This window comes from Rhinopithecus bieti, unplaced genomic scaffold (assembly GCF_001698545.2).
Source record: "Rhinopithecus bieti isolate Rb0 unplaced genomic scaffold, ASM169854v2 scaffold_46101, whole genome shotgun sequence".
NCBI classification, from domain to species: Eukaryota; Metazoa; Chordata; class Mammalia; order Primates; family Cercopithecidae; genus Rhinopithecus; species Rhinopithecus bieti.
Window position 1 is genome coordinate 63730 of NW_016819049.1, and position 16549 is coordinate 80278.

Below are 16549 nucleotides of genomic sequence, written 5' to 3' on the forward strand. Positions count from 1 at the left end.
TTTAGGAGCTCTTATCCTTCCCTCTCTAATGCCTTTCACCTTCTTCTACACCCTTCCCAACTGATTTTTAGGGCCTTAAACTCTGGTGTTGAGTACTACTGGGACCAGCTGAACGAGACGGTCTTCACTGTCCATTCCAACAGCAGGAGCAGCGAGCGGCCTGGGTATGTTTGGGAAGTAGGCAGGGAGCAGCTGGCTGGAGGCCCGTCCCTTCCTCCTGCTTTTGATGAGCTCTTAAGCAGTGCCTTCAGTGTCCTCTAGGGCTCTGGGTCCCTCCTCAACCAGAGCAGCGCCTCCTTGATCTTTTGTGTACAGTTTCATTTAAGAAAAGTGTTGTATGGCTAAGAAAGAGAACAAAAGCTCTGCTCTCAGAGTCTTGCTGTAGAACCACCCCCTCACCCTCTCCCATCCTGGCCATGGTGCCTGGGCACACTTGGGTGAGGAGAGAAGATAGGGCCTGAAGAAGGATGCCGCCCCATGAAGTCTGCTCCATGGCCCAGGCTCTTCCAGATGACTAGGACCTCAGGGACCAAGCTGCCCAGGGCTGTAGCCCAGGGACAAATCCTCTTGAGGCACCCATTAGAAATCTGGTACTGATCCTTTCATCACTTAATTCACTAATGAAGACTGGAACAAAGGGCTGGGTTGTTGATAAACCCAAAGCAATTGCTACTTCCCCTAGGAATTGCTGAGCATAGCTGGAGGAATAGTCCCAGAAGCACTAGAAATATGAGTGTCTGGTGATAGTCTCAAAAGCCCTGGGCTGCCTCTGCTGCCAGCTCCAGCTGTTCCAAGGCAGTGCCTGGGACATGTCCAAGGAAGGGGGATGCTAGCATTGGCCAGAACCTTCCTTGTAGGACAGCCTGTGCTCCCTACCTGCAAGGGTCTGTTTTCAGAAGGCCCTGGAAGGAGGATCCCAGAGCAGCCTGTCCAGGAGTTCCAGTCTTGGATGGGTGTGGTGGCTCACGCCTGTGATCAATCCCAGCACTTTGGGAGGCTGAGGCGGGCAGATCACGAGGTCAGGAGATCGAGACCATCCTGGCCAACATGGTGAAATCCCTCTCTACTAAAAATACAAAAAATTAGCCGAGCATGGTTTTGTGTGCCTATAATCCTAGCTACTTGGGAGGCTGAGGCAGGAGAGTCGCCTGAACCCAGGAGGCGGAGGTTGCAGTGAGCTGAGATTGTGCCACTGCACTCCAACCTGGGTGACAGGGTGAGACTGTCTCACCAAAAAAAAAAAAAAGAGTTACAGTTCTTTCCCTCCAAAGTGGAGCTCTCAGTTCTCTTGGAAATTCAAGAATTCAAAGTGGAATCTTAGGAGCATACAGTTGGAAGGAAGGTAAAGCTAAAGAGAGAAAGGACCTTCTTCCAGTGCTCACTCTTTATCCCGTGATCTCAGCTGCTGGCCTCCTGAATTTCATTAGTGTCTTTTCATATCAGCCATCTCTACAGCTCCTCCCCACTCCCCGACAGGGGCCTGTTGTTGAAGGGCATGACTGAGCCAGGGTTGCAAGATTGGATGTTTCTATGGCCTTTCATTGTCCCAGGGTATAGACTGACCTTGGGAGAGAATGGACACAGACAAGTTAACCACCATCAAGAGGCAGTTGCAGGAGCACAGGGCTTCTCTTAGCCAGCAGGGCCTGGCCCGCACTGCCCTGAGGATTGGCACAGAGCCAGCAGAGTGCTGTGTGGGGCACTGTCCCAAGCCCCACCTGACTTCAGTCTGTTTTTCTCTCCCTAGAACCAGCAGAGCCACATGGAGGACAGACAGAGACATGGGGCTGATGAATGCCATTGGGCTGCAGCCCCGGAACCCAACCACCTCAGTGACATCTCAGGGCACCCAGACTCTGGCCCTTCAGCTGCAGAATGCCGAAACACAGACTGAGAGGGAGGTGCCGGAGCCAGGGACAGCCGCCTCAGGTCCTGGTGAAGGTAGGAGCTATGTGGTGCTGGAGTGGGTGGGAGAGGGACCCTAAGACCGTGTGAGTGCCACTTCCCACTCAGGATGCATACCCCCTCCAATGTCTCAGTGATGCCCACCTGGTGGCATTAAGAGCCTCTTCAACAGTGACATGGTTTCCCTGAGTTGGTTCACTCTTGCAGCTCGCCTCAGCTCCCAAGTACGCTGACCTCCCTCTCCTTTAAAATGTGAGGACCCAGGCTCTTTTTCCCAAAGAGAGAACACAGAAAGCCTGGATTGAAAGGGTTAAAGGGAGACTCACTCCTGCAAGCTGCCATTCCAGAGAAGTGCACCCCAGGCCTTAGCTTCTGGGGCCAAACCACAGCCTAGCTTGTCGTCCCCCTACCAGTGTGGCAGATTTGGGACTGCCCCATGGGAGGACCTCTCGCACTCCTGTCACACCTGGGGCTCATTGCCATTTTGGCTGCAGCCTGGCATAACATCAGCCCCTTCCTCTCACCTATTTCAGGTGTGGCTCTGCCACACTCGGCCCTGACTCTCTGTGCCAGCCTCACACTTTTAAAAACCAATTAGCACTTCCCAGCAGCAGAGCTTGAGCCACTTAGGAGTCCGTCAGCAGCTGTGTTAAACAGGCTGTTCTCACTCAGTTGCTATCCTCACCACCTACCCCCAGCCCCCTTGCTGGTCGTAGCTCCAAACAAAGCAGCCTCCAAACAGACACATTTTCTAAGTCTGTGTTGAGCCATTTGCCCAGAAGAGACCATGGGAGGAAAAGCCATGGTGCATGTCAGGCAAAGAATAATAAACATACCTGTCACCCCAGGGAACGGCTTTCTACACCGCAGTGCCCCTCAGGGTCTTGCATGGTCACTCTCAATGCCATGAACCAGGGTCTTGCATGGTCGCTCTCGATGCCATGAACTGAGAATTTTCTTTTTTTTTTTTTTGAGACGGAGTCTGGCTCTGTCGCCCAGGCTGGAGTGCAGTGGCCGGATCTCAGCTCACTGAAAGCTCCGCCTCCCGGGTTTACGCCATTCTCCTGCCTCAGCCTCCCGAGTAGCTGGGACTACAGGCGCCCGCCACCTCGCCCAGCTAGTTTTTTGTATTTTTTAGTGGAGACGGGGTTTCACCGTGTTAGCCAGGATGGTCTTGATCTCCTGACCTCGTGATCCGCCCGTCTCGGCCTCCCAAAGTGCTGGGATTACAGGTTTGAGCCACCGCGCCCGGCTGAATGAGAATTTTCAAAGTGAAGTCCCTCTTTGGTCTGTAGCACAGCCCACCTCCTGCATGTGTGCTAGGTGGAAGCCCCTCACTGGGGCCATGACCTTTAGGTGGTGCTGGCTGAAGCAGCCAACCTTGGCTGTGAGCCTCTAGGAGGAGGTGGGGGAAGGCTCCTTCTGCCATCTTCAGGCCCTTTTTTGCAGGTTTCTATGGACTCTGAGCTGCTCCGGAGTCCATTAGGCCTATTCCAGGAAGCCTGAGGGCCAGGCAAAAGGGAACCAGCACAGGCTTCTCCAATGGAGCCAGCAGGCCACATTGTCAGTAGGAGGCAGACCTCTCAGAGCTCCCAGTAAACCCTGACAGTGGGAGGGGTTTGGAGAGATGGGCCAAAAGCAGGCAGCCCCTTTTATTTTATTTATTTATATTTTCTTGAGACAGAGTCGAACTCTGTCACCTAAACTAGAATGCAATGGCGTGATCTCGGCTCACTGCAACCTCTGCTTCCCGAGTTCAAGTGATTCTCCTGCCTCAGCCTCCCGAGTAGCTGGGATTACAGGCATGTGCCACCATGCCCGGCTAATTTCTGTATTTTTAGTAGAGACAGGGTTTCACCATGTTGTCCGGGCTGGTCTCGAACTCCTGACCTTGTGATGTGCCCGCCTAGGCCTCCCAGAGTGCTGGGATTAAAGGCCTGAGCCACCATGCCTGGCCTCTTTTCTTATTTTTTGAGAGTGCAGTGGTGCAATCTCAGCCTACTGCAACCTCTGCCTCCCAGGTTCAAGTGGTTTTCTCTGCCTCAGCCTCCCGAGTAGCTGGGATTACAGGCGCCCACCACCACTCCCAACTAATTTTTGTATTTTTTAGTGGAAATGGGGTTTTGCCATGTTGGCCAGGCTGGTCTTGAACTCCTGACCTCAAGTAATACACCCACCTCAGCCTCCCAAAGTGCTGGGATTACAGGCGTGAGCCACCGCACCCAGCCAGCCTCTTATGTATGTTTGTAGTATGTATATATGTATATACAAATAGCAGTCACTGGAAGAGAGTGTTGTTTGTTTTGTTTTGTTTTTGGGATGGGGTCTCACTATGTTGCCCATGCCCTTGAACTCCTGGGATCAAGAGTCCTCCCACCTTGGCCTCCCAAAGTGCTGGAGTTACAGGTGTGAGCCACCACACCCAGGCCTTTTTTTTTTTTTTTTTTTTTTTTTAATTTAAAACAGAGTCTCAGCAGGGTGTGGTGGCTCACACCTGTAATCCTAGCACTTTGGGAGGCTGAGGTGGGCAGATCACTTGAGATCAGGAATTCAAGACCAGCTGGCCAACATGGTGAAACCCTGTCTCTACTAAAAATACAAAAATTAGCCAGGCATGGTGGTGGCCACCTGTAATCCCAGCTACTGAGGTGGCTGAGGGAGGAGAATCACTTGAAACTGGGAGGCAGAGGTTGCAATGAGCCAAGATCACACCAGTGCACTCTAGCCTGGGCAGCAAAGCAAAACTCTGTCTCAAAAATAATAATAAAAATAAAGACAGAACCTCAGTTGGGCACAGTAGCTCACACCTGTAGTCCCAGCACTTTAAGAGGCCAAGGCAGGAGGATCCCTTCAGTCCTGGAGTTCAAGACCAGCCTGGGCAACACAGCAAAACCCTGTCTCTACTAAATATACAAAAAATTAGCCGAGCATGGTGGCACGCATCTGTAGTCCCAGCTACTCTGGAGGCTTGAGGCAGAAAGGTTGCTTGAGCCCGGAAGGTGGCGACTGCAGTGAGCTGTGATGTGCCACTGCACTCCAGCCTGGAGACAGAGCAAGACCCTCTCTCAAATATGAATAAATAAATAGAGTCTCACTCTGTTGCTCAGGCTGGAGTACAGTGGCACCATCTTGGCTCACTGCAGTCCTGAACTCCTAGGCTCAAGCGATCTTCCTGCCTCAGCCTACTGACTAGCTGGGACTACAGGTGTGTGCCCCCATGCCCGGCTTTTTTTTTTTTTNCTCTAGCCTGGGCAGCAAAGCAAAACTCTGTCTCAAAAATAATAATAAAAATAAAGACAGAACCTCAGTTGGGCACAGTAGCTCACACCTGTAGTCCCAGCACTTTAAGAGGCCAAGGCAGGAGGATCCCTTCAGTCCTGGAGTTCAAGACCAGCCTGGGCAACACAGCAAAACCCTGTCTCTACTAAATATACAAAAAATTAGCCGAGCATGGTGGCACGCATCTGTAGTCCCAGCTACTCTGGAGGCTTGAGGCAGAAAGGTTGCTTGAGCCCGGAAGGTGGCGACTGCAGTGAGCTGTGATGTGCCACTGCACTCCAGCCTGGAGACAGAGCAAGACCCTCTCTCAAATATGAATAAATAAATAGAGTCTCACTCTGTTGCTCAGGCTGGAGTACAGTGGCACCATCTTGGCTCACTGCAGTCCTGAACTCCTAGGCTCAAGCGATCTTCCTGCCTCAGCCTACTGACTAGCTGGGACTACAGGTGTGTGCCACCATGCCCGGCTTTTTTTTTTTTTTTGTAGGGTTTTTTTTTTTTTTTTTTTTTTTGAGACGGAGTCTCGCTCTGTGGCCCAGGTTGGAGTGTAGTGGCCCGGGTTCCCGATCGCTCACTGCAAGCTCCGCCTCCCGGGTTCCCGCCATTCTCCCGCCTCAGCCTCCGAGTAGCTGGGACTACAGGCGCCGCCGCCAGGCCCGGCTAGTTTTTTTTTGTATTTTTAGTAGAGACGGGGTTTCACCGTGTTAGCCAGGATGGTCTCGATCTCCTGACCTCGTGATCCACCCGCCTCGGCCTCCCAAAGTGCTGGGATTACAGGCTTGAGCCACCGCGCCCGGCCTATTTTTTTTTTTTTAATCATTATTTTTTTTAGAGACAGGGTCTCACCGTGTCGCCCTGGCTGGTCTTGAACTCCTAGCTTCAAGCAAGCCTCCCTTCTTGGCTTCCCAAAGTGCTGGAATTACAGGCATGAAGCACTGCGCCCAGCTAGGCAGCCCCTTCTGATTTGATTTCACTGAGCTTTTACCATATATCAGCCACCTGGGCTGTGAAGACAAATAGGCCTCTCTGTCCTTCCATGGGGAGCTCACAGTCTAGAGAGGGAGATGGACGCCTAAACTGATAATAGTTTTAATGTGATGAGGACCTCCGGAGCACAGAGGAGGAGGGGCTATGCCCAGCTTGTGGGGCTTAGGGGAGACTCTAGGCTCAGGAGGTGGCCCTGAGCCTAGTCTTCAAGAATGAGTAGGAGTCAGGTGAAGTTGGGTGGTGGGGAAACATTCCTGGAGATATGTCTCAGCACATGCAATGGCACCAAGTTCAAAGACATGTTACTGCATAAAGGACCACTAATTTGTGTTCATGGCATATCTGGTGCATGTGGAGAACTGAGGCTGGATGAGTGGGGAGGGCAGGATACTGGGGCTGATAGATGACATGCTGGGGCTCTGGGAGCAGGAGCTGCCACCTTCAGAAGTATGTCTGCTAGTACTTCTGAAGAGAAATTATCCCAGAGAATTATCTGCTGTTTTCTTGGTTAGCGTGCAGCCCGTTTCTGGCTTTTAGTCAATTATAAGTTCCTTTCATTCTTTTTGGGGGATGGGGAGAGGGTGGGGCAGAGGGAAGGAGCTCTTTTCCCTGGTTTTAGGAGGCAGGACCTGGTTCCTTGCCCCACTATCCCCTCCTTCTGTAAAGTAGAGTGGGTGGTAGAGGATGGCCCCAGCTAAGCTGAGGCTCTGGTCAGTGGGAGCAGCAGGCAGAGTGAGACCGGGCAGCTGGCTGCTTCTGCCTGCCTGCATCCCTGCATGCTCTGCCTAGACTCTGCACCCTCAGCTGTTCCACACACCATACCCCTTTCAGAAACCAGTCAGGGCAGGGGAGGTGTGGGTCAGAAGGTATGAACACTTGATGGATGGGTGTCAGTGTCCAGCCTTGTCCCTCCTAGGGCAAGGAACCTTGCTCTGAGGCACTCGTACCACTATTCTGCTGTCAGCCTCTTCAGGGGAGCCCAGGGATCAGGGCTCTCTTTGGGCCCAGATTTCACCATGCAGAGGCAGCTGGCAGGTTTTGTATTGACAAAACCAGAGCTGCAAGAACATGGATAACCAAACCCTCTGGTCAGGGAGTTCAGCTGTTCTGGGCTGGGATAGAAGGGAGATCCCACCTGCACTCACACCTATACAGGCATCAAGATTTATTTTGGTTTTTTTATTTTTATTTTTTGAGACAAGATCTCGTTCTTCCATCCAGGCTGGAGTACAGTGACACAAACACGGCTCACTGCAGCCTCGACCTCCTGGGCTCAAGGGATCCTCCCCACCTCAGCCTCTTGGCACACTTGGCTAATTTTGTTTTGTTTGTGGTAGAGACAGGGTTTCACCATGTTGCCCAAGCTGGTCTCGAACTCCTGGGCTCCAGCGATCCTCCTGCCTCGGCCTCCCAAAGTGCTGGGATTATAGGTGTGTGCCGCCACACTCAGCCACCCAGATTTATTAATGTGGGAAGCCTGCTCTGCTTGTAGTAATTGCTGTTCTGTGGCCTGCCCCTACCCACTCCTCTTGGCCTTTTTCTGTCAGCACCAAAGGGCTCCTAGGCTACTTCTAATTTTCTTGTTCTACAAAAATTTCATTGAAATCCATTCTGCTCTTTCCAGGCCTTCCAGGAGGAGCCCTCCACAGGGATATTTGCACGCGTCAGCTTTTTTGCATGTTCGACTTTAATAAGAGTTTGATTTTTCCCAGAATTTGACCCTACAGCAAGCTTTCCTACCCTGCTGGCCAAGAGGGTAGCTCGAAAAGGGAGGGAAGCATTTCCTGGGCTCACCATTGGCTTCCAGCACTGATACAGTGCCTCCCTAGCTTGCAGTGGGCATTCAGGGCAAGCATGGAATGAATGAGTTGAGCTGAGCTGAGGCAGGGCCCTGCCTCCAAGCATGGCTGTGCCCCACTATTTGGAGAGCACCATGGCTGTGCCTCTGACCCGTAGCAAAGGTCATCTGAGCCTCTGTTTTGTCTGGTGAAGATGGTAGGTAGACCAGCAGCAGTAGCCTGGGCCCTGGGCCAGGGAAAAGCAAATGTGAAGAGGGAGGGGCTGGAAGACCAGTACTCCCAGAGGTCAGGAAGGGCAGCTCCTCTTATGACTCTCTGAGCCTCAGTTTGCTCTTCTCTTCTGGCAATGAAACCTCTAGAATTAAATATGGTTGCAGGGCATGGTGGGAACTTGTTGATTCTACCCTGGCCTCTGCAGAATTCTAGAGTGCACCTTAGGACTTGCCAAGGAAGAGACCTCATGTGAACTCTAAATCAATTTCCTATTTTCAAAGACAAAAACAGATGCTTTTGCTACAGAGAACAAGACCGCAGAATTAACCCCCTGTCTGCCACGGTGCCTGGATCCCTGACTGTGACCGCCATTTCCCTCTAGTCCTGGTGTTTTTTCTCTTGAAGAATGTACCAACTGCCCTCAGTTGCTCTTAGCCTTGGCTTAGAGTTCCCAGGAGGGAAGCATAGCTCATAGTTCTGTAGGCTGAAGTTGTCCACATCCAGCCCTGGGGGAGCCATTTGTTTGTACATTTTTAAATCTTCCATTCATTCTTTTTTGAGCACTTACTTTGTGTCTGGTATTGTGTTAGGCATCATGAATTCAAGGGCACTGTGGAGGGAATTACATTGAGATGAATCCGTTGTGTCTCTTCCCTCAGAGAGCAAGTCCAGAGAGAACTAGACATATAAATGCTTCTCCAGTGGCTCATATCTGTAATCCCAGCACTTTGGGAGGCTGAGGCAGGCGGATCACAAGGTCAGGAGTTTGAGACCAGCCTGGCCAACATGGTGAAACCCCATCTCTACTAAAAATACAAAAAAAATTAGCTAGGCGTGGTGGTGCATGCCTGTAATCCCAGCTACTCAGGAGGCTGAGGCAGGAGAATTGCTTGAACCCAGGAGGCGGAGGTTGTAGTGAGCCGAGATCTCACCACCGCACTCCAGCCTGGGCAACAGAGCGAGGCTCAGTCTCAAAAAAACAAAATAAAATAAATGCTTCTCCTGCAATGAGGCGGTTACAAGACCAGTTTTCCAAGCATCCTTAAGTCTGGAGCCCCTGTGAGGAACCTGGGAGCCCTTTTATTCATCCATACACGTATTTGACAAATACACGCCCTGTGTAAACCCACGTGTTAGACTTGACTCAAAAGTGAATACAACTTGAGTCCAAGACCTTCAGGAACTTATAGGCCAGAAGAAAGATGCCACAGCCACGGGGAGGTGTGAAGCACTGTGAGGCCCCAGAGAAGGAGCAGCCCCTTCCAGCTGGGGGACCAGAGAGAACTGGGTGGCAGAGGAGACAGGACAAGAGCATGGCACAGTGTGCACAGTGTATGCCCATCTGTGCAGCCAGGGAGCAGGGCTGCCGGGTACCTGCAGGAATGTGGGGTCAGGGCAGGAAGGTCTGCAGCGTGATAAGGGCCTGGCCAGAGAGCCCTCAGATGTCAAGCTAAAGAGTTTTGACTACTGTGAGGGCTTTTGCAGCTTCTGGGTTTTAAACAGGGTACAGACTTAACAAGAGCTCAATTCATAGAGCTGAATTAGGATGGTAATGGCAACAGTGTGGAGACTGGTTGGAAAGGGAGGGGACTGGTAGCAAGAAGCCCAGTTAGGACACAGTCACAGCCATAGAGAGGGGTGGCCAGGCCTGGAGCCACAGGCAAGCAAGCAGTGGGCTCAGACTTGAGTGCCAGCAGCAGGGCCTCCCCCAGAGCCTGGGAAAGCCCATCCGGGGATCTCTGGGGGCTTGGCTGCAGCAGCACCCATAGGGCCCCAAGGCAGCCTGTTTTGCCCCTGGTAATCTACTTGAAAAGAGCTGAGCTGGACGTGGTGGCTCACGCCTGTAATCCCAGCACTTTGGGGTCCAGGTGGGCGGATCACAAGGTCAGGAGTTTGATACCAGCCTGGCTGGCATGGTGAAACACTGTCTCTACTAAAAATACAAAAATTAGCCGGGTATGGTGGCACATGCCTGTAGTCCCAGCTACTCAGGAGGCAGGAGAATTGCTTGAACCCGGGAAGTGGAGGTTGCAGTGAGCTGAGATCATGCCACTGCATTCCAGTCTGGGTGACAGAGCGAGACTCTGTCTCAAAAAGAAAAGAGCTGAGAGTTCACGAGGCACAGCGCCCAGCACAGTGCACTCCAGTGCCAGCAGGCCTCAGGCCAGCCATGGCACGCCCCAGATCATGCTGTGAGGGCTTCAGTGCACAGAGTTCTTAGAAAGCAATGGGGCTACAATGGGCATGGGGAGGGCCCCGCCTCCCCAGGCAGCCCTTGACTCCCAGGGTAGAATCTCTGTGAGCACCAAGGCCGTAGGTTGACCTTTTTCTCTTTACCCTCTGCCCCACTGTTAGAAGGCTTTAAACCCTGAAGATAGGGTTGACCCAAAACTCTGAGAGCCCTTTAGGTTTTCTCTCCTTCTGCCCTGGGAGCTAGAGCCAGGCATCCCAGGAGGAAGTGGGGAAGGGCAGCCACCTTGAGGGATGGAGGGCAGCGCTTTATCAGGGGATCTCCAGAAAAGCAACAGAGAACATAATGCTGAGGAAGATCGTCTAAGACTGGGGCCAGGCGCAGTGACTCACCCAGGTAATCCCAGTACTTTGGGAGGCCAAGGCAGGAGGATTGCTTGAGCCCAGGAGTTCAAGACCAGCCTGGGCAACATGGAAAACCCTGGCTCTATAAAAAGTACAACAAATTAGCCAGGTGTGGTGGTGCATGCCTGTACTCCCAGCTACTGAGGAGGCTGAGGTGGGTGGATCGCTTGCACCTGACAGGCTTAAGCTGCAGTGAGCGGTGTTTGTACCGTTGCACTCCAGTTTAGGTGACATAGTGAGACCTGGTCTCAAAAAAAAAAAACACCCTGTAGAAAGAACAAGAAGCATGAGGCTGCCAAGTACTAACAAGAAGGGTGAGCGATCTCTTTGGGCCTTAGATGCCACCAAGCTGTGAAACCAGCTGGCCTGGAAATCCAACTCTAATGAGGCAGGCAGAGAGAAGGGAATGGATGGGGTTAGGGGAGCAAAGAAAGTCTCATAAAAATAGCTGGTGGCAAGTACCCCAAAAGGAAAGAAAACTCACCATCAAAACCCCCAAAACTGCAAAATCCGAAACAGTAGCTGATGGAGACAAATCAGCAGTTCAGTCATCCCTCCTGCAAGGAGTCATCCCTTGCAGCCTGGGAGCCTTGATCGTAGTTGGCCACCGGTCTTAGCCTGGTTCTCACCCTACCAAGAGCTGAGCAGAAGGCTGGAAGGGAGGTCCCACAGGGACAGAGCTCCACTGCTGCAGACCCCAAGTTAATCACAACAGGCACTGTTGACCAAGTACCTGGGCTGTGTGTTTGCTCCTTTTCTCTCTCTAGCACTGTGCAAGGTAGACGGTAGGGATTTTTTCAAGGTCACCCAGCAAGCAAATGACAGAGCTGAGATTTGAGTCGAAGTCTTTTCTGTTCCCACACAAGTGAATGCTCGGGCCTTTCTGGAGAGGGGGTGGTGGACAGATGCTGCTTTCCCTCCCCAGACCTGCATTTTGAAGCCTGGGGCCTGTGCTGGTCAGTTCACTCTCTCCAGGGAAATACGGCATCAGGCATTGAGCCCCAGAAGAACAGTAACGGGGGAATAACTTGTGAAGACTAGGGGGTAGAGGGAAAGAAGAGAAGGAAACAGCCCTTCCAGGGAACAGTTAAAACTCTCAGCTTCTGACCAGGCGCGGTGGCTCACGCCTGTAATCCCAACACTTTGGGAGGCCTAGGTGGGCAGATCGCCTGAAGTCAGGAGGTTGAGAGCAGCCTGGCCAACATGGTGGAACGCTGTCTCTACTAAAAATACAAAAAATTAGCCAGATGTGGTGTGAGCTTGTAATCCCAGCTACTCAGGAGGCTGAAGCAGGAGAATTGCTTGAACCTGGGAGGCGGAGGTTGCAGTGAGCCAAGGTTGTGCCACTGCACTCCAGCCTGAGTGACAAGAGCAAAACTCCATCTCAAAAAACAAATAAAGGCTGGGTACAGTGGCTCACTCCTGTAATCCCAACCCTTTGGGAGGCTGAGGCGGGCTGATTACCTGAGGTCAGGAGTTTGAGACTGGCTTGGCTAACATGGCGAAACCCCATCTCTACTAAAAATACGAAAATTAGCTGGGCGTGGTGGCGGGCACCTGTAATCCCAGCTACTCGGAGGCTGAGGCAGAAGAATGGCTTGAACCTGGGAGGTGGAGGTTGCAGTGAGCTGAGATCGCATCATTGCACTCCAGCCTGGGCAACAAGAACAAAACTCCATTTCAAAAAAATAAATAAATATGGCCGGGCACAGTGGCTCACGCCTGTAATCCTAGCACTTTGGGAGGCCGAGGAAGGTGGATCACCTGAGGTCAGGAGTTCGAAATCAGCCTGGCCAACATGGAGAAATGCTGTCTACTAAAAATGCAAAACTTAGCCAGGTATGGCAGTGCATGCCTGTAATCCCAGCTACTCGGGAGGCTGAGGCAGAAGAATTGCTTGAACCCAGGAGGCGGAGGTTGCAGTGAGCCAAGATCACGCCACTGCACTCCAGCCTGGGCGACAGAGCAAGACTCTATCTCAAAAAAAAAAAAAAAAAAAATAGGCCAGGCGCGGTGGCTCACACCTGAAATCCCAACACTTTGGGAGGCTGAGGCAGGAGGATCACGAGGTTAGGAGATCGAGACCATCCTGATTAACATGGTGAAACCCCGTCTCTACTAAAAATGTAAAAATTAGCCCGGCATGGTGGCGGGCACCTGTAGTTACTTGGGAAGGTGAGGCAGGAGAATGGCATGGACCCAGGAGGCGGAGCTTGCAGTGAGCAGAGATAGCACCACTGCACTCCAGCCTGGGCAACAGAGTGAGACTCCATCAATCAATCAATATAAAAATAAAAACTATCAGCTTCCTCAGGGGCTTTGAGGAGGTAACACAGAACTATGCTGAAGGAAGACAGCGTTGTAATGAAGCAGAGCAGACTGTTTCCCTTTCGGCCACACCCATAAGGTACTTACTCTCTTTCCAGAGAAAGGGTGGCACACCCCAGCCCAGCCCTAGGTCTGCTGAGTTTCCACAGCAGGGAGCAGGCAGACAAAGCCAGCTGTCTGAACCTGCCTCCTTGTACGCTAAGATGCCACTGGTACTGAGAGAGCTCATTGAGGCCAACCTGCTGCATTCTGGGCCAGTGCTGCCTCTTAACTGGCCATTCTAGGCCTCAGTTTCCCCACCAGGAAAACAGAAGTATGGATTGTGATCATTTTGGGAGTTTTGTCTAGCTTTCAAGACTTGGATTGGTTTTCAGTGATGGAGGGAGTCTTTCTCTATCCTGCGTTTAGCCAAGAATCCCCCAGCTGCTACCAGTGGCTGCCCACCTGCCTCAGAAGCCCAGACCAGCAGCCAATTCGCTCTCTCTCCTGCTTTGTACCTGCCAGGTGAGGGCTCAGAGTATGGTGCCAGTGGAGAAGATGCGCTCAGCAGGATCCAGAGACTGATGGCAGAGGGCGGCATGACGGCCGTGGTGCAGCGGGAGCAGAGCACCACCATGGCTTCCATGGGCGGCTTCGGCAACAACATCATCGTCAGCCACCGCATTCACCGCAGCTCTCAGACGGGCACTGAACCTGGTGCCGCCCGCACCTCCTCACCCCAGCCCTCCACCTCTCGGGGACTGCTCCCAGAGCCCGGGCAACTGGCAGAACGAGGCCTAAGCCCCCGGACAGCTTCCTGGGACCAGCCTGGTACCCCTGGGCAGGAGCCAACCCCACCACCCCTGCCCTCCTCCTCCCCTGTCCCTGTTCCTGTTTCCCTTCCCAGCGCTGAGGGACCAACCCTCCACTGCGACTTGACCAACAACAACCACCTTCCGGATGGTGGCAGCAGCAGGGGGCACTCTGCAGGCCCTAGGGGAGAACCACGGAACAGGTAGAGACAAACATTGCACTGGTGCCTCCCCTCGAACCGCCAAGCAGAAACCGGACCTCACAGCTGACTGGGAACTGGATGTGCAGAAGAGCTGCTGGCTGCATCAGGGAACAGGAGGAGGAGGGTCGGGGTGGAGAGGTCAGTCAGTGGGCACGAGACAGTCGAATGGGCAAGGCGTGCCTCGGGGAACTAGAACCTTCGAGGATATAGAGCCCAGGAGAGCCACACTGTGGGCTTAATGTGAATGGAGGAGCAAGTGGGTTTCTCTGCCAGACACCCCACTTTCTCCTAGTAACATGGGCTCAGGGGACTCAGCCCTGGACAGGGAGCCTCCAGAGAGTGAACAGTCTTCCAGATCTGGGCCAATCATCCTGGACAGAGGCCCGTGAGGCAGCTTTGCCCTGTCCACCTGTTGGGTGGGCAGAGCCACCAGGAGCCCAGAAACAGGAGGAATGGCCTGGTCCCCAGAAACCACCTCCAACTCTGAGCCTTCCAGAGCTTCAGCCGCTCTTCGTCTTACCCCATGGAGACCAACGGGTCAGGCCAGGCTCCCAGATTCCTGAGGACAGGGACTTCAGCATTACTAATGGGGGGCTACTGTGGGGTAAGGGGGCAGCCTGCTTGCCTGATACAGGATGGGGTCAAGGGACAGTGGGCAGGTCCTCACTCAGGAGTGGGGGGTGTAGGCTGGCCGGCCCCCAGGGCTTGTCCACCAGTCTCCTCTTCCCCCCAAGGCCCTCAGAGCAGCGCCTGTGGGTGTCAGTATTACCTGAGCCTAGGCCAAAGCTAGCCCAAGGCTGGGGAAGGGGAGGAGACTCCAGGTCAGAATGTGAGGTCTCAGTCTGTGATTTAAGGTGTTGCATGTGGACTCTTAACTGTACGTGTAGTTTCTAGTGGAGAAATCAAGGCTCTGATCATTTCGTTTTTAGTATGAAAATGTGATTTCCTTTCTGTTTGTAACTCATCATAGAAACATTGTGGTGGGAGGAGGGGATAGTCTACAGCTAACGAGGGAAACACCAAAGATCACATCATTAAAATGATGACATGCCCCTCACCAGGCTCCTCTCTCTTATTTCCATGGAGGATGGGGGAGGGGTGGGGATTGGGAAGTGAGGGGCATTGAACTGGGCCAGGCCCACGTTCCCCCGGCACCGTTTCTGGTGCTCTCCTAGTGGGGTGCAGTGGACCCATCTGACCCCTTCACCAGAGCTGGTCAGGTAAGGGTTGCTGCCTCTACTTCATACCACTTCTCTGTACGCCACAACTTCCTGCTTCCCTGAGGCCTGCTACAGACTGGGGCCACCTTCCAGTGGCTGGGTGAGTATGTAGGAAGGAATGACAGAAGGCTGTTCATCCTAATAGCTTCCCACCCAGGACTGCAGGCCTGAAGTGATGTAACTGGCCAGAAAGCTGGATCCCCCCAAATCCTGGGAAATCATGCACAGCAGGTGTCCAGCCTGCCAGGCAGGCGGTGGGGCATGGTCCTATCTGCAGGCAAGGTGCCAGTTGCTAGCTGTTAAGGTTTTCCTTAACTGTGTCTTCCCTACAGTGGCTGAAAGGCCTGCTCTATTCGTGGGTTTTGACTGCTTGAAAGCTTCCAGCTGGCCAGGCGTGGTGGCTTACACCTGTAATCCCAGCACTTTGGGAGGCCAAGATGGGTGGATCACTTGAGGTCAGGAGTTCGAGACCAGTCTGGCCAACATGGTGAAACCCCGTCTCTACTAAAAATACAAAAAAATTAGCCGGGCGTAGTGGCTCGCGCCTGTAATTCTAGCTACTGGGGAGGCTGAGGCACAAGAATCACTTGAACCTGGGAGGAAGAGGTTGTGGTGAGTCAAGATCATGCCACTGCACTCCAGCCTGGGCAACAGAGCGAGACTCCGTCTCAAGTGGAAAAAGGATATTTGCCCCAAGTCTTCAAGAGCTATAATGGAAAATCCAAGCAGTACCAGGGCTTTTTGCCAGCAGCACGTACTTTTGAGGTTTTTGTTTGTGTGTTTGTTTTGTGCACCCAAATCTGTCCCTGATGCCATGGGGCACGCAGAATTCCAAGTTCTGCTCCAACAGAGACAAAACCAAAAGATAAGTTGGCAAGCAAGAAATACAAAACTATGGCAAGATTTAGGAAGACTCATTTTCTAGAAAATTATGTATAGCCGGGCGCGGTGGCTCAAGCCTGTAATCCCAGCACTTTGGGAGGCCGAGACGGGCGGATCACGAGGTCAGGAGATCGAGACCATCCTGGCTAACACCGTGAAACCCCGTCTCTACTAAAAAAAATACAAAAAACTAGCCGGGCGAGGTGGCAGGCGCCTGTAGTCCCAGCTACTCGGGAGGCTGAGGCAGGAGAATGGCATAAACCCGGGAGGCGGAGCTTGCAGTTAGCTGAGATCCGGCCACTGCACTCCAGCCTGGGTGACAGGGCAAGACTCTGTCTCAAAAAAAA

The 16549-nt window shown here is 52.7% G+C and overlaps 1 protein-coding gene across 1 annotated transcript in view; it reads left to right on the plus strand.

Moving 5' to 3' along the window:
* LOC108519226 (activating molecule in BECN1-regulated autophagy protein 1-like) overlaps positions 1 to 15157 on the plus strand; it is a gene marked incomplete at its 5' end in the record, with an annotated part of 48563 nt that extends 33406 nt beyond the window's left edge. The window contains 3 exons of the mRNA XM_017858064.1: positions 72 to 164; positions 1748 to 1941; positions 13611 to 15157. Coding sequence (XP_017713553.1) covers positions 72 to 164; positions 1748 to 1941; positions 13611 to 14104 — 781 coding nt within the window. The remainder of the gene's footprint in view (positions 1 to 71; positions 165 to 1747; positions 1942 to 13610) is intronic.
* Between the last annotated feature and the right edge of the window lie 1392 nt (positions 15158 to 16549).